This window comes from Acomys minous, assembly GCF_964271855.1.
Source record: "Acomys minous genome assembly, chromosome: 8".
Taxonomy (NCBI): Eukaryota; Metazoa; Chordata; class Mammalia; order Rodentia; family Muridae; genus Acomys; species Acomys minous.
Genome location: NC_140489.1, coordinates 3,325,746 through 3,351,231, shown reverse-complemented (window position 1 = coordinate 3,351,231; position 25,486 = coordinate 3,325,746). Strand labels below are relative to the sequence as shown.

Sequence of the window (25,486 nt, the reverse complement as noted above, 5' to 3'; positions counted from 1 at the left end):
ATACTTCCTAACTTGGCAGTATTGGTCACTGCCAGTTGCTGGGCCCTTTCCTCCCCTAGCAGTGACTGCCGCCCTGAAGCGTTCCTTGGTGGGCGGAGAGAGACGGTCTCTGTTGTCCCGAGTGATTGTTACACCTTTTGCGAGCGCGGCGCAGCAGGCCTGGAAACGTCCAGATTCTCTTTTCTGATTTGAACGGTAGTGACAGCCAATGTGGGGAGAAGTTAATCCAAAATTCAAGACGGCTCATTCACTTCTGAGTTGTGCTTGACACGGTTGAAGTGTTCCTGGAAAGCTTGTTTTAGAATACTTGAATTGTTTGTTTCATTTTGAAAAAAAAAAAAAAGGCAGATGTAAGATAAGCACGTTCATAAGATCATTCTAGATCCGTGGCGAACATAAATAGTGGGAAGTTTTCAAAGAGTGAACAGGAATGATGAGTTATGGCATTGATTATTTTGTTTTTCCTAAAGTAGCTTTCTACCTATCGGATATTTGAACCTATTGGAGAAGGCTTTGATATCTTTTTCTCCTCACTGTCTTTCTTAGGGACTTAGCATCACAGTTTCAGATAGAAGGAAATAGTGCGCATTTTAAGAAAAATGTTACACATATTAGGCTTGATCTAAACGTCCATGTGGAAGTAGACAGTGGTGAATTTTAGAAGGGAGGAAGAAAGAATGTAAGTGGATAAAGAACTCGGAAAATGTTCCCTCTCTTTCCAGCTAGGAAACACTTGAGAAATGACATGGAATATGTGGTACAAATATAAAAAAGCAGATATTAAAAAGTAGCGCTCGCAGGAGCACAGCAGGGAACACTTTGTGATGACAGTTGGCAGTTGAAGAGGAACTATCATAGCGAGGTGCTTTGGAAATTTAAAATTCTGCAGATATGTGGTGAATCTGTAGGACGCTAGTGTTTTGGAAAATGAAAGTAACTGGTATGTTACACTGTTTAACCAGCAGTAAAGGAATGTGTAGAAAACAGGAAGTTAGAATAGCCAAGGTGAGAAAAAACAAGAAACAATGGTGCACTTTGGAATGCTGTAGTGGTATCTTGTGTCTCTCCTACACTAAATTAAATGCTGTCTGAAAGCTGGTTAAAAAGAAACAAACAAAAACAAAACAAACTGTAATAGTTAAAAGACCAAACAACAACATAAATAAGGCAAATATTCAGGAGCAGGGTAGTGCCAACTTTTTGAAATACTTGATTACTGAGCAGCTGATTAAACTAGCTTTTAAAACATTTATTTACAGCCCAACAGTGGTGGTGCACGCCTTTAATCCCAGCACTTGGGAGGCAGAGGTGGGTGGATCGCTGTGAGTTTGAGACCAGCCTGGTCTACAAAGTGAGTCCAGGACAACCAAAGATACACAGAGAGACCCTGACTCAGGAAAAAAAAAATTGTTTACAAAGGCAGGTATTTTCACAATGGAAATAAAGTACAATTGCTGCCATAGTGAGCTAAATTTTTAATGGAATAAAAATGATTGACCGGTTTTCTTGTTTTTATTTTTGTTTTTAATTGGTTTTCCTCTGTAGTGTTAGGGTCAGACTTAAGGCTGCAGCGTGATAGTGAAGGAGTCTGCCGCTCAACCACAGTAACAACTCCACACAAATCTTGTTTTGCTTCTTTGGTTGTTTGGAGACAAGGCATCACTTTGTGGCCGAGGTTGGTCATCACAGAGAGGTGGCCTCAGCCACAGAGTGGAGCAAAAATGCTCATCTAGTTCCTGGGGTTTCTGAGGTTCCTGGGGTTGATGTTTCGTCTTCAACAAGATGCACATGCTGAAGACTGTACGTGCTTTAAGTGCCATTGATGACTGACTCAGGGAAATGTGAGGAAACATGGCTAGGATGACACCAACTTTCTGTTCTCACCATTAGATAAATTCACCCACAGCTTTTCATTTTATTTAGCAAAACGAAAAATTAAGATGAACATGGGAGTAGGGACACTGCTCTGCTTATATTTCTATTTGAAATCTGGGAACTTGGTAAGATAAAGTGTGATTCCCCCCCCCCCCCCCCCCCGGTTTTCACTACTACTGTTGATGTTATGGCTGCAAGTATATAGAAACATCAGCCTCTCAGGAACAGTGTCAGTTGACTTAGTGAAAGTTCTTCTTTTAGTACTTAAAATATCTGAGTTATTGAGAATTGGAACAGCCCATTTCTTTGTGTATGTTCTTATGTTGTACAGCTTTGGAGGGGGACAGCTTTCTCCCCAGCGCTCTCCCCAAAGTTGAGGGGGTGTACTCTAGCTAACACCTAACATTTACAGCCCAAGGACAAACAAATAGGAGAGTGCATGGTAGTCTCGTGTAAAGACAGAACTGGTAATTGGGTTTCTTGGTACTTTCAGAAAGTTTGATGAGACTTGTATCAGCTTGGTGTAGAATGTGGTTGTTTTCACCTGAGTGCTCCCTGCACTCTGAGGATGAGGTGGAGGCGCTGCTGAGCTGCCCCGTCACAGTCACACCTGGTCATGCCCAGGTAGCACTCGCTGCACCATTAGATTGCATTGCCATATGTGTCCTAGGTGTTCCTTTATCTTAGAACATAGTGTCCTGAGGCTTCTAAAACTCATCAGTAAATACCTGGGTTGTTGTTTAAAGTACAATAAACTTAAATTTACCATCTATGTATCCACCAGCCTGTGTGCTCAGGCTGCCGTTATATTTTTATTTCAGATTAATATTATACTCGCTTAAACTTTAAAGATGGGGCTTAGATCAAATATGAGTACTTTGTTTATACATATGAGCAACATGTATGTGTAAATGTAGCATGTAGATTGGTTTGTATACCGATAATTTTACAATGTACTGTGTGTGGTCTTCTGCATTTGTTCACAGTTTATCAACAGTTTACCCTTTTAATTTCCATGACAGGTCTGTCCCAGAGGAACTTAAACATAGTTATGATGAAGTGTAAAAAAAAAAAATCTGTTTTCACATTTATATTCTTTTGTAGTAGATGTAGCTGACAGGTTGGTAGGTAGGGTGGGGATAGCCTCAGATAGCCAGTAGTCAACTTTCAGCAGATCTGTGTCTGCTGGACCTGGGGTCTGAGGACCTGAAAGAATAGGGCAGAGGACAGCCTAGTCGCCTAACGCGGCAGACAACCAGCTTCAGTGTTGTACTTTATACGTAAAAGTAACAAAGAAAGCAATGATTCCAGGAAGTCCAGTTGAGAAAAACATGTAAATAAACGTCAGTAAACGCATGCTAACTTTCACTAGAGCAGCCTTTGCCCAGAACTCTCTCAGGACAGACCAGCTAGACACAATTGCCTGGCACACAGTGTGGGTCACATCTAGCACAAACTCGAGGCAGAAGGCCATTTCCAGGTTCAGGGAGCACCGAGGACAGCACTCAGTGTAGCCTCTCACCAGCCTGGGTTCTGTAGCTATGTTCTGACACCCAGCAAGAAAAAATATGTAAATGGAATGTAAATGTTTGTCACACAGGAGGCACAGGAGCAATTCACGGAATAAACGAGCCTGAGGTAGAGGGCCCACTGCCCTTTTCCTGGAGCTTCTCTCACAGCTCCTCAAGGCATCGCTCATGCAACATTCTTTTGACTGTGCTCTGGTACATATGATTTGAGAAGAGCCAGGGAGGGCTTTTGGTAAGGGGAGTGTGCATGGGAACGTGCGAGTGTCAGATGTGATGTGAACAGTAGCGATCACGGCATGTTCTGGGAGGCAGAGAGAGCAGCGATGGAGAAGAGTTAGAAGCTGTGCTTCTGAGTGCCTCTGCACGGAACTCAGCTGGCTTTTGTTGTGCTATAAGCTCATCATGTGATGGAAAGTAAAAACAGCAGGGACGTGCTGGCGCTCGCCTTTACTCTAGCGCTGGGGACGCAGAGGCAGGCGATCTCTGTGAGTTCCAGGACAGGCAGGGCTACACAGAGAAATTCTGTCTCAAAAAAACAACAAGACAAAAATCCAACAAGACTGTTTAGCCCAGGATGGCTTCAAACTCATGATCCTCCTCCCTCAGACACAAGAGTGCTGTAATTACAGCCAGCATGCCCATTCTGTCTCTTTTTTAATTTATTGAAAACTGCATATATTTATTATGTACAACGTGTTGCTCTCAATATATATATTGATCACTGGATAAATTGAACTACTTAACATATGTATTACTTCTCATCTTTATCAAGTTTTTTAAAATTTACTTATTATATATATATGAGTGCTCTATCTGCATGTACACCTGCACACCAGAAGAGGGCATCAGATCCACGTATAGATGGTTGTGAGCCATCATGTGGTTGCTGGGAATTGAACTCAGGACCTCTGGAAGGGCAGACAGTGCTCTTAACCACTAAGCCATCTCTCCAGCCCCCAAGTTATTTCTCTTTTTATAGTGAGAAAATTTCTTAGTACTTTTCAAGATTTCATAAAATTATTAATACCTGCTTACCATCTTCTATAATAGATCTCTTGAACTTACTTCTTCTAACTGAAATTTTATATCCATTGATTAATATTTCACCTCAACTCCTTTGTGGTTTTCTTGTCTTGTAAAAGTTAAAAACATGGAAATAGGTTCATTTATTTATTTTGTTTCCTCACTGGTTTTGACTGCGGGCCTCATGTACAGCAGGCTAGCATTGAAGTCACCAGGTAGCTGAGGATGACCCTGCCTGCCCACCCCTGCCCGCCCACCCCTGAGTGATGATTTTACAGGGGTGTCCCACCGTGCCTCGCTTATGTGGCTCTGGAGTTCAGGCCCAGCACCTCAGACATCCTAGGCATGCACTGTGCCAACAGAGTTACATCTCTAGCCCTAAAACAATTAGTTTTTTACTTACAGGAAAATATATTACATACATAGTCCAGGGGCTGGAGAGATGATGGTTCAGAGGTCAAGAGCACTTGCTGCTCTCTCAGAGGACCTGGGTTTGACTCCCAGCACTTACATGATCATGATGGCTCACAGTTACCTGCAATTCCAGTCCCAGAGGATTCTATGCCCCCTTCTGACCTCCGTGAGCACCAGGCGAACTTTGTGTGGTTTCTGTGACTCCCTCTCTTGCCTCTCCTTTGCTGTTTTCCTTCCTCTCTTTCTTTCCCTCACTCTTGATGGCTGTTACTTGTTGTCTCCCAGTCTCTGGCTCCTGACTGAGAAGATCTTTCTATTTCTCTGGAATACCTAAGATTACAGGTGTGGTCAACCATACCTGACTTCTTACGTGGCTTCCTGTGCAAGGGCAGGAGCTGCCTGAGGATTTCTAAAATTTCACCTGAATTGATCCAAAACATATGCAGACAAGAAATGGATTAAAACCTGGGCCATGGAGGCAAGGGTGTCTGTGGGCTGTCCAGTCCCACCCTTCCCGCGTGAAGAACTGAGTGAGTGCTATGGCTCTGGGCTAACTGCTAACCTAAATTGTCATTCCTCGAGACTAATAGGCCTTTTATAACTTAAAAAGTTTTTTGGTGCTTGCGAATGAAGAACGACCAGAAATTCCACCTTTGAGCTCACTTCACAAAGGACTAGATTGTTTCAGACTCCATCTCTACCAGGAGTTGGCTTAAGGACATCCATCCAAGGTGTTGATGCTTTTTGTAATGCCCACAGAGACTTGGGGCATTCGCGTCCTCTCTGTTACAGAGTGATGCCATGCACGTCTGTACCCTCTGAGTAAATAGCCTTAAGTTGGAGTATTTACCAATGCACTGACAGGGACGTCTAGTAAACAGGTTATAGCAAAGGACAGTAATCTCTTTCGCAGTCTCAGATGCTATTTAATGCATTCTTAACTTGTGGGTTGATGGAAGCTGATGCTCTAAGCTAATACATTCCAAAGGTTCAACCAAACAGTCAAAAGTCCGGTGGGCAGATACAGAGGTAGGTAATACATGGCTTCTCAGGTGAGATCTGGGCAATTGGGGCCTTCAAGTGTACAATAGTCCACATCCAGAAAGTTAGAATCAGTGAATTAATCTGCAGAATCTTCACGCAGTGCTGTTTTGTTTTCAGAGAACATCATTTCATAGTATTTTCCTTTCTCTGGTGGACATTCTTTTGTGGGTATCATCCTTTTAATCTTAAGAAATATGACTATGATTATTAGAATATTGTCTGTCTGATGGAAATATTACCATCTGCTTATTTGATAGAGATCTGAGAAACAAGAATGCTAGAAATTATGTGGTTAGAAAGGATAAAACTATATTTTGAGTGATTTCATCTGCTCTTTCAAGTTATAAAAGAATACTTGACTTAGTATAGCTGTACTGAGAGGCTACATGGACTACCTTTGCATTGAATAATGTGACAATTTCATACATAAAAGACTAGTTGGAAAGTGGTGTTTGTTTTGAATGGTAAGGCACTGTAAGACACCATAAAGGGCTGGGAAGGCAGCTCAGAATGAAGGTTTCTGGCTACTGTTTCAGAGGATCCAGGTTTGATTCCTGAGCTTACAACTGTCTATAATTTCAGTTTTTGATGCTCTGTTCTGACCTCCGCAGGCATGCACACGGTGCACAGACTTGCATGCAGGCAGATACTCATGCACATAAAAAAGGGGTGTTTTTTTTTTAAAGACATGGCAGATTTATCCCCAGCTCTTCTTATAAAAATGACTTTTACAAAAGACATTCCCTTCACTAGGAGTCATAACCTCAGAATGCTCTTCTTTCTGTGTGGGTGATATTAAAATTTGTTGACAGGAATTCTCTCATCTCAAATAGTGGAGTTTTTTTATGTAGCACAATGAAAGGATAGCTGCTTTGGGATTTCTGGGCCTGGTGGGTTGTCTTGTCCTGCTGTGTATTTGCCCACATGGCTGGTTCAGTAAGAACTGAGTGTTTTGATATAGAATACATCCAACCAAGAGTAATACAGAAGACCACACAATCACAGCAAAGCAGGGCCTTGAAATGCGTGGTAGGCGAGTTTAGCTCTAGCTGCTAGACCGTAGGTAAACATCAAATATGGACTAGGATGGTAAGTGTTAATTTAAAAGACAGGCTTGGCAGTAATAGCCAGATGGTCTGAAGACGAAGGTGCTAAGTCTCATGGAAATGGTGCTGGGAGGGGAAGGTAGACACGGAGAAGATGAATGACAGCTGCAGGTGCAGAAAAGGGAGGTCAGGATGAGAGGTTATGAAATCAGTTTAAAATGCCTGCGGTGAATCTGCTTTCTGTCTCGGTGGGCTTACCTCTTCTGGATAGTTCATGTGAAAATAGAATCATACAATATGTTAAGTTTATGTGTCTAGTTTAATTTACTTGGTATATTAAAGTATTTTATATTTATTTGTTTGTGTGTGTGTGTATGTGTCACGACACATGCTTAGAAATGAAAGAACAGCATGCAAGAGTTGCCAGGCTTGGTAGCAAGCGCCATTCCCAACTTAGCCATCTCACTAGCCCTTAGCCTTTTGTTTGTTTGTTTTTTGAGATAGGAACTCATTATGTAGACCAGGTTGGCCTCAAACTGACAGAGATCCTCCTGTCTTTGCCTCCCAAGTATTAGGACTAAAGGTATGCACTACTATTCCAGCTTATGTGTTTTGTAATTACATTTTTAAAGGCTGGAGAGATGACCCAGTAGTTGTAAGCACTCATAGCTCCTAAGGGGGTGAGGACTGACTTCCAGCATCCACATGGTTTAGTCACAGCCATCCTTAACTCCAGTTGCAGGGACCCAGTGCCTTGACTTCCTTGGGTACCAGCTTGCATATGGTACATGTACATCCATGCAGGTGAAACATTCATACACAGAAAATAAAAAGAAATAAATCTAAAAATGTTTAAAATACTTTTTAATTAATTTTTGAGAAGTTTTCTGTAATGTACTTTGATCTGTTCACTCCCCTTCTTCCTCCTAGATCTACTTAACCAACCTTATGTCCTTTTAAAAACCCATCAAAGTAATCTGTGCTCCCCAAGTGTTCTTGGGTGTGGGTCCTACCTTGAACACGGTTCACCTAACCGGGATCACACCCCTAAAGAAAACCAACGTTCCCTGTCCCAACAGTTATACACTGCCAGTGGCTCCTAAGCTGGGGGCAGGATTTCATGCTGACCTCCCACTACCTGCTGGGATTTTGTCTGGGTTGTTCCTGTGTGCTTCCACAACTGCTGTGAATGCATTTGTGCAACTGTCCTTTTTTCTGGAAAGCACTTTCATTTTGGTCGTCCTCCTGACAGTCTTTCCTCTCCCTCTTCAGAAATGACGCTGCGCCGTTGTGGCTAAGCACACTTCCCAAGTAGTTCTGTAACTAGGAGCCAGGCCTTCAAGTGCAGGAGCCTATGCAGGAGCCTATGTTCTCATTCAAGCCGCAACAGTTGCTCCTACAATCTATGGACACCCCTTGCCAGGCCAGTTGTGGTAGCCCACCGTTCAAAGCTGGGTAAGAATGATTCTTGTGGCTAATTTAGAAGTATGGCCTAATAAATATTTATTGTTAGGCTAATTATTACTACGGCGGTATTTTCTAACCCGCTAACAATCAATGAGAACACAGTCACCTGACGTATTTTAGAGTAAGCCTTTACCTGGAGCAAGGCAGATGTTACTGTAAGCCATCCTCCTGTCACTCCCAGTCTCCATCCACCCCATCCGCTTCCAATGATTTCTGCTTCGGCCACCTCCAACCCATAATCCCAAACACTTGCTAATGTTCTCCATCTCGTCCTCCTCTGGGCCACATGGCTCGCTCCTACCCCATGACGGTTCTCCTCCTTCCTCCGTCCAGTCTTTTCTTTTCCCTAAGATTCTCCCTGTCGTCAACAGCCAGTGAACTTTAGCCACGCCTATCCCATTTGCCTGCCTAGGTGTATCGGCTTTTTATTGGTCAAACAAGAATACGTTTTTTAAAGCAAGGCTACACAGCAGTATTTGGGGTACACCTCCAACAACTGATGAGTACTTTTCTCCTCCAGTAGCATAAGACCATCCAGCACCATGAAAGCTAAGTAGAAAGGACGAAGCTTTAGGATGGGCACAGCTTGTTCCTCCATGTCTTGTGGCTGACCTTATGGGGGTGTCATTTTCCTAACAGCTGAGCAATACACCATTTGGTAAATGTATTACGTTTTGACTATTCATTCATCGGCTGCCTATTGTTTGACTGTTGTGATGGAGTAGTGTTGTGGAAGCTTTGGCTTATATGTAAACATGGTTCTGTTTTAATCACACGTGGGGGATATGAGGGCTGCCCCAGCTTGTCCACAGGTGATAACTGCTTCCTGGGAGGCCTGGGATGTTTGTCAGCTTGAATTGCCTCATGTGGGGGTGTGGTTTCTGCCACAGGGGATAAAGGCCAGACTGGGATAGAGACTAGAGGCTCCTGGAAAGAGCAAGGCTGCTGGTGCTTTGCCCCTGCTGCTCCTGGTTGCTGTTGCTGCAGTTGGATGAGAAGTTGGACCTGCCCCAAGGAACTCTACAACCCTAAACAGCAGGAAGTAGCTAAGGAAAACTGTTACTCACCTTCTTTCTCTCCTACCTGGTGCTGGGATGTTGGAAGGGATTGGGGTAGAGAATGAAAAAGAAATATAAGGAACCCAAAATAAAAATACATTTTAAAAATACGCCAACAGAGCAGTCATGGAGCTCGATGAGCAGGTATCACTGTAGTAAGATGCAGAGTTCTTTGGGTGTTTGCTCAAGAATAGTTGTGTTGGTTTGAGTGAGAACTGTCCCGTCCTCCCATTGTCATAAGCATTGAACATGTGGTCCCTAGTTGGTGGTGCTATTTGGGTAAATTCGGTGATGTGGCCTTGTTGGATGAAATATGTTACTAGTGTTGGGCTTTGAAAATATATAGCCTATCTTAATTAGGGTTTTACTGCTGTGAAAGAAACACCATGATCATGGCAAGTCTTAGAAAAGAAAATGATTAATTAAGGCCGGCTTAGCAGTTCATAAGTTTAGTCCATTATCATAATGTCAAGAAGCATGGCTGTGTGCAGGAGCCAGAGCTGAGGGGCAGCGGGGAGAGAACTGGCAGCCTCAAATCCAGCCCTTGGTGCCACACCTACTCCAACAAGGCCACACCTACTCCAACAAGGCTGCACTTCCTAACGGCACTAGTCCCTATGGGCCAAGCATTCAAACAAATGATTCTGTGGGCGGCTTTCCTATACAGCCCTCCACACTCGCCTCTGTCTACTTTGCACGCACGTTTGTGTTTGCATTTGAAGACGGAAGCTCTCACATCCTGCTGGGGCGCTGTGCCTCTTTGCAGTGATGGACTCCTAACCCGCAGGAACCTTGACCTCCAGCGAGTGCTTCCTTTACACACTGCTTCTGGTCATGGTGCTTTATCACAGCAGGAGAAAGTAACTGATACAATAGCTTAGTTGGAACCTGTGGTAGATTTCGTTCTAGCTTTTGAGGAATCTTCACACTGATTTCCATAGTGTTTGCACCAGTTGCACTAATAAGTGCAATAAGTGTTTCCTTTCCAACATCTATGTGAGCATTCTTCTTCTTCTTCTTTTTTTTTTTTTTAAATCTTAGCCATTCTGATCAGGATAAGATGAAATCTTAAAGTTTTAATTTGCATTTCTTTGATGTGCTGGCTAGTTTTATGTTAATGTGACATAAGCTAGAGTCATCTGAGAAGAGGGAGCCCCAGTTGAGAAATTGCCTCTGTAAGATAGGTTTGTAGGCCACCTGTAGAGCATTTTCTTAATTAGTGACTGATGGGGGGAGGTCCAGCCCATTGCAGGTGGCGCCAGCTCGGTGTGGCCTGGTGGTCCCAGGTGTTATACGAAAGCAGGCTGAGCAGACCATGAAGAGCACTCTTCCATGGCCTCTGTGTCAGCTCCTGCCAGGATGTTCCTGCTGTATTTGAGTTCCTGCGTTGACTCCCTTGGATGATAAACGTTATTGTTGGAGTTTTATAAGCAAGATAAAAACCCTTTCCTCCTAAGTGGCTTTTGATCAGGATGTTTCATCACAGTAGAAATCTAAGACAGAAGTTGAACATTTAAAAGAAATGTTTTCAGCCATTTGTATTTCATCTTTTTAAAACTCTGTTTTAAAGAAGCTTCTTATTTCATGTGGTCCTGTTTATCAGACTTGAATGCTTGCTCTGCAGAGGTCTGTTCAGAAAGTCTCTTCTTGTGCCTTTATTTCCAGTGTGTTCCCTGTACCAGGTCTTATTCGGTGCCTGTAGCCCCTTTGTACTGAAGGTATTCAGGCTGATGAGGGTCTGGCTTTGTTTCCTGCATGCAGCCCTCGGTTTAACCAGCCCCGTGCGCTGAGGACGCCCTTTCCCTGTGCTGTGCGTTTGTTTGGTTGGCTTTGCCTCTAAGAAAATAGGGGGCGTACATCCAGGTTCCTAATTCCGCTCCATTGACCAGCGTGTCTGTGCTCATGCTACTACCATGCTATTCTTGTTGCTGTAGCCCTGTAGGTCTCACTGAAAATTAAGATGGGAACATCTCCTGTAAGACAGGCTCCCCAGCAAGCTCACCAGCCTCCGGGGAAGAGACTGGGTTGGGGTGTGTGTGTCACGCTATGTCAGGGAAGTTTCTTATGGATTATAGACGAAGGAGAATGGCTTGACTGCCACGTGCTGGTGCTGCTTACACTTGATGAACGGAAAGAGGGCTGGTATTGTATTTCCTGCCTTTCTTGTGATAACAGCCACCGAGGAAACAGAAATGATTTTGTAACCTCTGTAGTTATTTAAAAAGAAAAGTCTTTCGGGATGGTTTTCCGCCTTTTAAAGCACAGATGCTACAAATGTAGATTCTTTTCACCCAACAACCAATTCTCTGTAGGTAGTGGCTGGGCTTCCTACGATTCACTTCTACAATGATATTAGTTAGAGCTAGTGTCAGACCTCATGGGTGCAAGGCCCCAGCCCTTGGGATCAGCCAGCCTCAGATATCAGTTGCCTTTTGGGTGCCCAGCCCACACACATTACTTTCCAGCCAACTCTTACATTCAGGGTTCTCAAAAAAAAAAAAAAGGAAAAAAAAATCCAAAAGAACTAGCCAGGTGTGGTGGCGCATGCCTTTAATCCCAGCACTCAGGAGGCAGAGGCAGGTTGATCTCTGTGAGTTCAAGGTCAGCCTGCTCTACAAAGCAAGTCTAGGACAGGGCTATTGCACAGAGAAACCCTGTCTCAAAAAAAAAAACAAAACAAACCTTCTTCCTGTTTGATAATTTTCTAAAATGGCTCATAGAACTTAGAAAGCTGTGTTTTACTTATTCCCATTGGTTTCTCATAGAGGACATGTTGCGGGCACGGGTACAGAAGAGATGCATTTGAGGCAGGTGTTGGAATGTGGCATGGAGTCTCTTGGCTCTTTCTAGGCATACCACTCTCCCACCATGCCTGGGTATTTACCAAACCAGAAGCTTTCTGGACCCTGTCATTTTGGATTTTCAGGCACAGTATAGGCAGAACGGACTTCATCACTGGCCCTGAGCACCTAGTCCCAGAGGTTGTGAGTGGAGCTGGAAACCCTAGCACTCTAGTTCTGTTTGGTCATGCTAGTGGCCAGTCTCTTCCTGGAGCTGTTTGAAAGCCTATTAAGAGTCACCTTTCCTAGTTACTTTTCTGTTGCTGTGACTAAAGACAACGATAAAGACAGCTTATAAAAGAAAGCATTTAACTGGGGCCTGCTTACAGTTTCAAAGGCTTAGTCCATGAAAATCATGGCAGCAAGCAGGCATGGAGCTAGAACAGTAGCCGAGAGCTTACATCTGGTCTACAGCCACGAGGCAGGGAGAGAGTTCAGAAGAGGGAGAAAGGAGAGTTAGCTGAGGATGGGATGGGTTGTGACACCTCCAGCAAGACCATAGCTCTTAATCCTTCCCAAACAGTCCCAGCAGCTGGTTTCCACCACTTCTAGTGATCAAGTAGTCAACTATATGAGCCTATGGGGGCCGTTCTCACTTAAGTCACCAAGAACATTCCATGAGATTTAGAAGTCACCAGGGCCTCAAGACAAAAGACAAAATCTATTTTTTTTTCAATTCTATTGTAATGCTCTTATGATCTAGTTCTGGTTTCTATATGAAATTATACATGCATAATGAATAAACTACCAAATTTTCAGTGAAGATAGATTGAAGAAAATCAAGAAATTGATCAAGAGATATAAACTTCTATCATTTCCCCCATTTATCATTTTATTTTTAGTTTTTTTAGTTTTTTTTTTTTTTTTAAGACAGCATTTCTTTATATCCCTGACTGTCCTGGAACTCACTATATAAACCAGGCTGGGCTTGAACTCTGAGAGATCTGCTTGCCTCTGCCTCCTGAGTGCTGGGATTAAAAGCATGCACCACCACACCCACTTCCTATTTTTTTTAAAGATCTATTTTTATTTTTATTTTGTGTGTGTGTGTGTGTATGTATGTGTGGGTCTGTACATCACTGTATGTGCATGTGTGTGTGTGTGTGTATGCGTGCATGTGTGTGTATGTATGTGTCGGTCTGTACATCACTCTGTGTGTGCACATGTGCGTGTATGTGTGTGTGTGTATGTGTGTGTGTGTATATGTCTTGTCTGTCTGTCTGTCTGTCTGTCTGTCTGTCTGTCCCATGTGTCTATAGGTACTGAGCTATCTAATGTGGGTGCTGGGGACTAAAATCAGGTCCTCTGGAAGATTAGAAAGTGCTCTTCACTCTGAGCCATTGCTCTAGCCCCATTACTTACTATCTTATGTGGAAACAAGTAATGATAAATCAACCATGCTGCTTACCTCTGGGATATTCTATAATAAAAGACATGACAACGGAGACAGTGTAACAAGAAGCACACATGGGAAAGTTCTATTAAAAGCTTTATATATACATGCAATAAGTTTTTTTTACATGAGTGTTTTCATGAGTCTTGTTATTTACTGTTTCTTTGTTGTTATTTAAAAGGAAACTGTATTAAGGGTAGCAAATTTCTGATTTTATTCTTCAAATTTCTGAGATTTATGCTGTCTGTGTGAGAGAGTAAGGTTAAGTCCTTTGGAAATCTATTAACCTCCTTTTCTTCTTTTTCTTTTTCCTGTGGAGACAGGATCTTACAATGTAGCCAGGGCTGGTCTCACGCTGGCGATCTTCTTCCCTCGATGTTGCTAGTGTGAGCCACTGTAACTGGCTTCACTTTGTAAAAATTTCATGTGTATTGATGTTTTGCCTGAATATTGCCTGTGTGTATTTCTGTGCACCGAGTGCATGCCTGGTGCCCACAGTAGCTGAAAGAGGGCATTATGACAGCTCCTTTGTAACCACCATGTGGGTACTGGGAATCAAATCTAGGTTCTCCAGAAGATCAGCCATGGCTATTAACCACTTAAACGATGTGACTTCTGACTGGGACAGTGTTGGACCCTGTTGTTAAGGTTGAAGTCTGGCATTACTGGAAAGCCCTTGAGCTCAGTGCTAAATGACAGAATCCCTTCCTCACCTGGGTTCCCTACTCTACACCTGATCTGGGGAAACCCCAGATCCCTTAAGGAGTATGACATGACCTGCAGGGAGATTACAGGCCCAACCCTTTCCTGCTCCGTGTGCACTTGGGGACTCCCCAAAATACCTTCCCCATGCTAATGAGATGTCTTGATGCCTTAGCTTTCAGCCAGTGGCTTTTTTCCATACCTCTAGTTCTTCCCCGCCTAAGTACGGAGTTCCCTTTTTGTGATAGGACTGAGCTGCTCCATGCACTCCTAGCCCCAGCGAATCAAACTCGTTCACCTCTGAAACCCCTCCCACTGCCCAGGGTTATAATGTCCCTGATTCAAGAAATAAACTCTCTCCCCCTCATTCCTCTGCCATGATACTGTGAGACTAATCATTTATCGTTGTGAAACAAGGGCTCCCTTTCTCCCCAATAATTCACTGCTGGACTCCCTGCCACACTAAGTACGTGGTTAAATGGTGGAGGTGGTACCATCTGGCTGGTGGCCGCTGGTCAGGCAGCCGCACTGCTGGCCATTGTGAGCTTCTGCCATTCCCTGGCGTGCCAGTGCAGATAGCTGCCTCCATCCTCCTCACGCCTCTCCAGCCGCTGCAGTGCCCATCTGCAGGTGCGAGCCGCCCCCTGTTCTCGAAGTAGCCATTCTGTCCGCCCAAACCAAACCGATCTCGGTTTCGAAACTCCAAGTCTGCATTACCAGCTGTTGCCAAATTAGTCACCTGCCCAAGTCAGGCTGGGCCCTCATTGGTTTCAGAACCCGGAGCTCCCCCCTGCTACCTGGCCTAGTGCTAACAGCCCAGCTAAAAGAGCTGCAACACTTATTGCAGAGAAACCTTTTCTTCTGCACCTCCAGCTGAACCGAAGATCTTCTGGCACTGGATCTTGGTTCCGTGTTCTACCCTTCTCAGCCCAGAAACCAACAGCCCTGGGAGAGGTGGAACCCTTGACCCTTTTCCTCCCGTAACCGACCACACTCGCACCTTCCCACGGGATATGTACGCACTTCTAGCCGGGTGATGTCTGAGCCTCTTGGGAGATGTGGGATGACAAGACCAGCTGTTCCCATCTTCTTGTTGCTTCTCTAATTCTAAAGGATCTTAGTCCCATTTTCACAATTATACATATATATATATATTTAATAACAAAGCTGAACTTATTACAGAGAAAACATGTATGGTGCTACAATTGCGTATCCATCTTCTGACTCATTCTAGTCAAAACATAAGCCAGTTGCTTAGCAGTTTTGGATTTGAATTTTTAAAAACCTACCAGATTTTTTCTTTTGTGCTGAAGACCGGCTTCTTCCTTTTGGACTCATTTTAATTTGTAAGATTGATGTAGCTGATGCCAAAACCCCAATTTAAATCAAGATTATCATATAACTGTGTGACTTTCTGTTACTGACAAAAGGATGTCTAAAGATTTTGAAAATTCTGTTAAAATCAGCTTCAACTTAAAAAACTGTCACCCTTGGATATGTGTTCACATGTGAGGAGGCGGTGCTCTTAGCTGCAGGCTATAAGCTGTCACTGTGCTGATTCTTCCATTGAGTATCATCAGCGCTGGCTTAGGTTTTGCTGCCATGCCATACATATGGTGAAACATAAAAGGCATTGAAAAATAAGCAGTTGTATGAATTGCGTATGCCAGATGTACTTATGAAATTCAGTGTACCAAGTATTACTGAAATAGAATTGTTTTTCAACCAAGAATGTGGCACAAACTTATAATCCAGCACTTAGAGGCTGAAGCAATTGGATCACAAGTTTGAGACCAGCCTGAGCTGTATTGTAAGAGCCCCTTCCCCTCAGAATTGGTTGTCAAATATTTTAGACATCTTATAAAAGACAGTATACTAGGATTCACCTATTTTAAAATTTTCTACTGTCACCTTAAAATAGGTATCAGTCATTCATATAACAGAGAAATATGAACTATCACAAACAAATACTTCTTAAGCAAGTACACTGGTGTATAGCAGCAACATTGTCTCTGTTACTTCCTGTTCCTCCTTCAGCTATCAGGAGTCAGAGCTACATCTCCCTCCCAAGCTCGGCCTGCTGTCCTTTGTGCAGTAAGGTGGGACAGTTGATGTTTCTCCCTAACCATTAGCCCCTCTGTGAGAATAGAAAGAGTGAGTGTAGACACCTGTGGCCTCAGGAAAGACTTGAGGGGTGTTAGTACTATTCACATTCCCTCGTGGAATTTCTCCTAAGCAGCTAAGCACCTAGGAGAGAATTTTGAATGTTTCTGGTTTGGAAGCTGCCTGTGTTTAGTGTGTCAGGTTGCGTGCTGGTAGTGAGCAAAGTCTACATAACCTTGACACAAACCACTGACAAAATTACAACCTTGTGGATTAAAAAAAACTTATTTATTTTATGTGTGTGGGCATGCTGTCTGCTTGTATGTCTGCACCACACTTGTGCTCGGTGTTCACTGAGGCCACAGGCGTGATTGGATCGTTTGGGGGCTGGAGTTACAGATGGTTGTAAGACACCATGCACATGCTGGGAAGTGAACCAGGGTCTCTAAAGTAGCAGCCAGTGCTCTTTAACTACCGAGCCATCTCTCCAGCCCACCTTGGGGATCTTTGAAGAGATCATTCGGTTTTTTGTTGTGTGAGTTAATTGATTACCTGTTCTTTTTCCTTCAGAATTTGAGGGTTGAGCCCAGGGCTTTATATATGCCAATCATAGCTCTACCACTAAGATTTGTCCCTAGCCCATGAATGCTTTTCGTTTTGTGTTGACAAGAATTAGACAAAAACAACTTCATTATGACTTTTTTTTGTTGTTATACAAAGAAGTGTTGAAAACACACTGTTCCAAGTTGCAAGCTGTTTTCAGAAACACTTAATCTCCAGATCTTTTAAAAATGAAATCCTCTTTGCTTTTGTGTGTGTATATGGGGGAGATTTATGTAGATAGTGTGTGTCTGGAGGTGTGGCAGTGCATGCATGTGTGAGAGTGTGCAGGCCCAGAGGTCAGTGTTGGGTGCCACCTTCTATTGCTCTTCTTGGTTTCCGAGGCAGGCTCTCCCACTGAACCTGGAGCTCATCAGTTGGGCTCCATTTAGGGGTCCCCTTGTCTTTGTCCCTTCTCCTGCCAGCACTGAGGTAACAGCGGGTGTATGCCCTTGAACGTGGCTTTACCTGGGTCCTCATGCATGCATGGCGGCGCCTCACCTTCACCGTGCTGTTTCCCCAGGCCTGCGATCTGAGAACAGGCCACTCTGCCGTCCTAAAGGCGCCATGTGACGTGGTGACTTCTCGCCTCTATGTTCTCATTGCTGTGAATCTGACCCAGGTCTCTGAAGAGGTTGAGAGTCAGATGGAGTCTTGACAGACAGTTAATTTGTGAAGGAAGAAGCGTTGAGTGTGGAGTGATCAGAAGGCATAGGTGTGGGTTGATAACAGCTGAAGCTTCTGCCCCTTTCTCCTGCTGTGCTCAGAAGCCAGAGTCAGGAAGATTCAGGGCGCTCCATCACCAACAGCAACACAGAGCCTGATACCAGAGAGGAGCAGGGACAGTGCAGGATCCCTCTTACTGGGGATTTTAACATTCTAACAGCTTTTTCTTTTGAAGTCTTGTCCAATATGAGTTTTTAATATGATCCCTAACACTTAGTTTTCTTATCCTAATTCTGTAATGTGGCTAAATTGTGTAGCTGTTTTTCTCCAGGCCCTACATCTCTGTTTCTTTTCCTGTCTGGTGCAGCCCACAGGAATACAGAGATGCACATGGCTTCTTGTATCTTTTGCACCTGGAAGGCACAGGGAAGAGAGTTGCAGAAGAGGTCGGTTGTGTGCCTGGAGGGAAGGCAAAGAAAGGGCGGTGTCCTATGTCTCCACTGGTATCTTGACTGCTCATCTTCCCCCCCCCCCCTCCGTGACAGAGTTTCTCTATGTAGCCCTGGGCTGTCCTGGACTCAATCTGTAGACTAGGCTGGCCTTGAACTCGCAGAGATCCGCCTGCCTCTGCCTCCCGAGTGCTGGGATTGACCTCTCATCTCCATTAGTTCTCGAGCAGCCCTTCTGTCTCAGCCTCCCCATAGCTGGGATCACTGATGTGAGGTACCAGACTGCTTCTCTAGGCTGTGCTGCATGTGGATACGTATTTTGGGCATTTTTTAACTTTTCTTGATAACCTCTTTCATTTGTATTGAATTTAAGACTAGTTTGTATGCAGGCAAAACTTTATTAACTATTTTTAATATTCAGAGGTCTTTAGTTAGCATCTGCTCAAACTAAACTCTCTGTGTGCAGGCCCTCTACTGGAATGAGCCTGAAGTAGACAGTGTATTACTAAACATAAGTGTGATTCCGTGCGTACAGATTCCCTGGAAGACATATAGCATACTCAGTAAAGAACAGGTATCTTTCTTTTCTCTTTTCTTATCTTTCTTTTCTTTTCTTTTCCTTCTTTCTTTCTTTTTTTTTTAAGCCAGGGTTTCTCCGTATAGACTTGGATGTCCTTTGTAGCCCAGGGTGGCCTTGAACTCACAGAGCCTGCCTCTCTGAGTGCTGGGATTAAAGGTATGCACCACCACACCCGGCTAAGAACAGGTATCTTAAAAAGAAAAAAACAAAACAACAACAACAAAAAACAACCCACAGGTATACATACATTGAGGTTTAGGGTGAGGTGAGTTGAAGTTGAGTTGAGGTAAGGTTGAGGTGAGGTAAGGTTGAGGTGAGGTGAGGTTGAGGGTGAGGTTAGGGTGAGGTGAGGCGAGGGGCTCTGTTCGTTCTCTTGTCCCTTTACTTCCTTCTTTGCTGTCTGTCCAGCTTCACTAGTGTCCTTGTCTACAAGGGGCTTTAGTAGCCACATGTCAAGGACAGGGCCAGGGACTGTGTGGGGTGCGTGCGCACGTGCGAGAGTTGTGTGCAAACATGCAGACTGTTTAATTGTGCAATGTTAGTGAACCACCCAGCTAAGATCAGATCCCTCCAGTGCTCTTTCTTCTCCAAAGCAAGTCTCTAAACAATGTAAACATGAGTTCCTCCGGGAGAATGGTCAAAGTGTGTGTGGTAATTAAAGGATCATCCAGTAGGAAAAAACACTGAGGAAAGTCAAGGTCCACAAGTGCCAGTGCTGGTTTTTATTCTGGTGTGCGACTGTGAATAGAGAAGCTTTTGTGCATGAGTTTTGAATATCCTCATCCCTGTCCCTGGCTGGCCAGCTCATGGCAGCACTGAGTCACTGCATTAGTAGCCCCTGAGCAGCTAGTGAAGAGTAGGAAACCTCTTATGCTGAAACACTCCCAGGAGTCATTGCATTGGACTGCATTGTCACTGAGGTACTCGGTTAACTTGATGTATTAAAATTGTCTCTCAAATTTGAAATAGGTTACTTACGTTTTAAGAAAAACTACATCTGAGTTTTAGTCTTTTCTAGTATAATTATTGTTTAATTTGTGAACATTATATTTTCACATAATTTTTATTATATTATTAGAAGTAGTACTTCTGTGTACTTTCTTCTTGATTTAAGATGGTATCGCCTTAGTAACCCAGGCTCACACCTTCCTGCCTCCTTTAGTCTAGGATTGTAGGTGTATGCCAGCATACCTAGCTTGCAGCATTTCTTGTTCTTAAATTATAGTAATGATTAACAATTTTTTGGCTGTCACAAAGAATTAAACTGTGACAACAGAGAAGAAAAATCAGTTCTTTTTGTTGTTGTTGCTGGTTTGATACATATTTTTTGTTCTACTCATTTTTAGGTGTGTATGTGTGAGGAGAGAGAGAGACAGACAGACAGACATGTACACATATATATGTCGATGTAAACAGTGTTTTAAGATTGTGTGGCCCTATTAATCACTTTTCAGTGGTTGGAAACCTGGCTGTATAGCTTGTATTACTGAAGACATTATTGGAAGGCAAGAAGTTCATTTGATGGTATTTATAAGTGTGATTTAATGTAATATACTGGAGGAAAACACAGAGACTAATACCTCCTGTCTCAGCTGGTAAATTAAGTAACGTGCCTTGGGTAGGATGTTTTCTTGATGCTCATGGAAGGTGTGCTTACAAGGGCCAGTGACTTTAAGGGATCGTCTTGGAGGGAGGAGGAAGTTTTGGCCTGAGTCTGTCGAGCATTGTTACTAGTCATGTTGTGACAAATGCTGGCTTATGGAGAATTTCTGCATTGATCGGCCTTAAGGGGTAAACTGAAGTGAGCTGGTCCTTAGTGAGGGGCTGACAGAAGAGAGTGGGGAAGAGCATCGCTCGTGTCCACAGCCGCGGCTGCTGTGGCCAAGCTCAACAGGATGTGATGAAAGTGAGGTCTTTGAGTTGTGACCCAGGGAAATGTAACTGCGCTGCCTTTGAAGCTGAAGCCGAGGAAGTTAAACTATTTGATAAGCATGCATACGCTCAAAGTCTTCAGTAAGGGGAATTGAAAAGGAAGTTCCTGTTTTCTAGAGTATTGTTCTGTTAGCTAAATTTAGTATTTGGGAGGCCTTTGGGTGAAGCAGGTGAGGATAACCAGACATCAAAGGGCACACATGCTCAGAAGGTAGTGCCGGCAGCGATGCTGATGTGGTACTCGCTCTGAGATTACAGAAGTTAGAGTGCATAGACATCATACTGCAGGGCAAATGATAGAACTAGACACGCCATCCTGAGTGAGGTAACCCAGACACAGAGAGACACACAGGGTATGTACTTGCTTATAAGTGGATATTAGCCCAGCATAGATGTCCCCTGAGAGACTCCACCCAGCAGAGGATGGGGACAGATGCTGGGATTCACTGCTAGACTCTGGGCTGGACTCTGGGCGGAGCGTTGATAGTGGTATGGAAGAATGGGGGGTATAGGAGGACCCAGAGGGTTCAGGAGCCCCACAAGGAGACCATCAAGGCTGGCGGATCTGGGCTCTGGGGATCCTGCACAAACTGTAACACCAACCAAGGATAGTGCATGCAGGAAACCTAGACCCTTGTTCAGATATAGCCACAGAGCTCATTCTCCATGGTTGTGGGAAGGAGCAGGGACTGCTTCGGACATGAACTCTGGGGCTTCGATCACTTCCCCTTGGTGGGGAGGCTTAGTGGGCACACAGAGGAAGGGGAAGCAGGCGATCTGCATGAGACCTGATAGGCTGTGGTCATATGGTGGGGGAGGAGGTCCCCTCTGTCAGAGGTCTGGCGAGGGGAATAGGGCGGAAGAGGTAGGGAGGGTGGGAATGGGAAGTTACAAGCCAGGGGATAACAGTTGGGATGTAATCTGAATAAATTATAATAAATTTTAAAAATGAAAAAAAATGCTGAAGCTTGGGATTTGGCAAAGGAGTAGGGGCAGAGTTTTGAGATTGTGAGGCTGGTGGTCGAGGGTGGTGCCAGCCCCTCACTAAGGAGAAGATGCAGGAGAGAAGGAAAATGGATGGATTGGGGAAGATGATAACGCAGGTGCCTGGGACTTGAATGGGAGGAAGATAATTGATAGTGTAATAATAGATTCATTATTATGGCCACCTCTTTGCTTAATTTGGAATGAATCATGGTCTCGGTGTGTGGTTATTTGGAGAAATTACTGATTAATGAATAAATAAAATTTTACTTTAAAAAAGTTATCCTGCAGAAGTTCCCATGTCAGCAAACAGAAGATGCTCAGTATTTGCCTTTTGATCTTTCTGTTGCCTCCAGCGGTTGGTTGGTTGGTTTAGAAGGAAGAGGTAGAGTAGGGGAGAGTCTCACAATAAATTAGAAGGATCCCAATACCTGCTTTAATGCTGTGCCGATAGCACTCCCTGCCCCATTCCTGGTCTGACCACTGAACTGCTTCAGAGCGATGCAGAGAAATGACAGTGTACTGATTGCATGGGAATTACTTTTATGACCTAATTTGATAAGTCTAACAGGACTGCCTTCTCCCCTCACTGTAGTCACTAGGGAAAGTGTGGCCATTTCTTGTACACTTACTTGACTTGGGTTAAAATGTGCCCCTCAGTACTGACAGAGCACAGTGTCTAGAGTTAAACGTTTTTAGCTTCACTGACTCTGACCTTTTGACTTGTTGAATGTTGTCCTACTCACTTTCTAAGCCATTGTCTCAATTTGGAAGGCCTCGCACCCCACCCCAGTGAATTGATGCTTACCTAATTTAGAAATGGCTATTTCCAGCCACTCTAGCCTGTCTCCTGGTTCAACCAAATATTCTTCACCTTACGTGGTTCGAGGGAAAGAAGGCCTGCTTAGGCTTGGCTGTAGACACAGAGGGAACCCATAATACTACCAGTGTCGCTGCCCCTGCTTGTTTTCCTCGTGCTGAGACCACAGGGGAGCAGTCAGTCACTTAGGACTTCTGAGAGACAGTGTAGACGGTTCAGTGGCTTGATGGTGATCTAGCCTATGCGCAGGGGTTGGCTCCCACCCGACCACATCTTCTACTGCTTGTTCTCGTAAGCAAACTTGAGAAGTAGCGTTGGTGTCTCAGAAGCCTTGGAAGCTCTCCCCACCTGTTGAGACTACATCCTGCTCCGCTTCTGGTCCACTTGTTTAGCCAGAGGGCAGTGCTGTTGGACTGGAGTCTTTATAATTCAGGGAAGTTCTTTGCATCCGATAGGCTCACTCACCAGTACAGTCTTCTGTGATCCAAATCCAAACTCTGTGTGTTGTGCTCTGCTTCTGAAAGCTCCCTTGTGGCCAAAAACAGCAGTATCTTCCTCTGCAACGATGTTTTATTTTAGTTCGAACAACAGAGAAAACATTCTTCACCTATTTTTAAAGTAGGTTTCTTTTTGCATTTTCAATCACCTTTTCAATATGTAGGCTTTGCCTGTGGAGAGGTTTGATCGCAGTGTGCATTTGGAAGAGGGCAGAGTGGTGGAGATGAGTCTTGCATAGAAAAGATGAGATGATTTTGAAGTCTGAGGCTAGATTTTTAGCATAATGATGTCAATGTTAATATCCTTTTTAAAGGCATGAAGCCTTTGTTGTTGTTGTTGTTGTTGTTGTTGTTGTTGTTGTTGTTGTGGGCGGTCGTCGTCTGATGTTTCAGATGCCAAGGAATGCCCACTTGGCTGGTATGAGGCAGAGGAGGCTCTGGTGATGTTTGCTGGCCCCCAACCCTCTCTCTCCAAGTTTCAGTTAGGTGCCACACATTTAAACCTCCCTTCTCTGAGAGCATGTCCCAAAGCCTGAGAGCATTATGTAAACACAGGACAATGAGAATACAAACTAGCCTATGGGCCACTTTGTTTATGACTGTCAGGAGTCATTAAGTCATGCGTGTGTTTTTCTCTCTCAGGTTCACTTTCCAGACACTGAAAGAGCAGAATGGCTAAATAAGGTAAGATTGGCATATTCCAGATGTTCGGTGGGAATTAGAGGGTCAGAGACCATCCTCCCATATTTGGGGATTTCAGTGTTGATATTGTTGGGGATCAGATTGCAGTGGACAGGCTTCTGCTACCCAGAGGACTGTTGCAGGCGCATGTGACTTTCCCGTGGGAAGAGCCAGGCGCTGTCACTGGCCTGAGAAGGCTCATGCATGTGCTTGCATGGCATTGCCATCTGCCCTTGTGTCTTCTTTATGCAGTAGAGGCTGCACACATGTGCTTTATAGAAATCACAGGCAGTCGCTCTGGAAACATTATTATGAAGAGAAAAATTACTCCCAAGAAGCTACCAATCTGTAATACCTCTTAAGGGATGTTTCTATTTCAGTAAACTTTAGGTTGAATCTGTCTTACCTTGTGTTTTGAGCATCTCTAATGCAGTAGAGTAACACTAGCCTAGACAGAAATCGCGCTATAGCATGTTACTATGTGGTTATGAGGTGCTGTAGCTACTGAAGTTTTTATTGGGTTTAGTTTTGTTGTGTTGAGATCAAACTAAGGGCTTCGCCTTCAAGAGACAAGTGAGCCAGCGAGCCACCCGCCCAGCCCAAGATCTATAGCTTAAGTTTTCCCACAGTCATTTGAAGCCATGGGACTTTTAGTGATTATTAGACATGTAGACATTTCTAAACAGAACAGCTAACTAAAAGAACTAACTCCTGCAACATATTGGTTAATTAGTACTCTGTTGTTGAAGTAAATGCTTAATAAATAGAACACATTTTACAGGACCGATTTTGAAGAACAAGACCATTTCTTTTGTTTTAGTTTTCAAAGCCAGATTCTAATGGACTACATAATTATAATTTTTCTCAGTGACTCAACTAAATTATGTATCATGTATCATAACAATTATTTAACGTGAATTCCTTTCCTTCCAGACTGTCAAGCACATGTGGCCCTTTATTTGTCAGTTTATAGAGAAGCTCTTTCGAGAAACTATAGAGCCAGCTGTGCGGGGAGCAAATGCCCACCTCAGCACCTTCAGCTTCACGAAGGTGGATGTGGGCCAGCAGGTGGGTTCCTCCTGCGCGGTGACACCGTAGCCGCTCCACAGGCTCTGAAGGGAGGCCAGCTACAGAGGCTGCAGAGGCTTCTTCTCACGCTGTATTCTGACTTTGCTGCTTGTTGGAAAGTGGGCTTGCTATCTCACTCTCACTGTGCTGTTCTTTATATTTGTTGTTTCTTTCTCTTTTTACTTGTTAAAATTAATTTTTTTGTTTATGTGTGTGTCTGTGTGAGGATGTGCCACACATGCGTGCAAGTGCTCTGTGGAGGCGAGGAGACGGTGTCGGAGCCTCTGAAGATGGAGTTATAGGCGTTTGTGCAGACGCCTCATGTGGGTGTCAGGGACCAAACTCAAGCCCTCTGGAAGAGCAACAAGTGCTCTTAACCACTGAGCTATTTCTCCAGCCCTGGTTTCTACTTTTTTAAATTAGTGACAATTTTTAAATACAGATTACTAGTTTCAGCAAGTATCAATTTAACAATGATTTTTTCCTCTCTAGATTTCATATGTGTCACCACTCATATTTTTATGATTATATATTATTTGTATATTATTAAATAAGAATTTTAAATAAACTGTTGAGGTTGATTTTGTTCAATTTTTTAGTTTTTCAACATTTCCTAAAAGTTAGATGAGAAATAATTTCCTGATACATGTTTATTGTGGAAAGTTTATGATAAATAGTAAATTCTAACATTATATTTTGAGACAATATTGAGTTT

General features: G+C 43.7%; 1 protein-coding gene across 4 annotated transcripts in view; it reads left to right on the top strand.

Annotated features, from left to right (window-relative positions):
* The window catches only part of ESYT2 (extended synaptotagmin 2), an 81,085-nt gene that overhangs the window by 943 nt on the left and 54,656 nt on the right, over positions 1–25,486 (top strand). For all 4 annotated transcript variants that reach the window (XM_084792798.1, XM_084792797.1, XM_084792796.1 and 1 more), the window contains exons 2-3: positions 23,665–23,706; positions 24,637–24,771. In XM_084792798.1, coding sequence (XP_084648924.1) covers positions 23,665–23,706; positions 24,637–24,771 — 177 coding nt within the window. The remainder of the gene's footprint in view (positions 1–23,664; positions 23,707–24,636; positions 24,772–25,486) is intronic.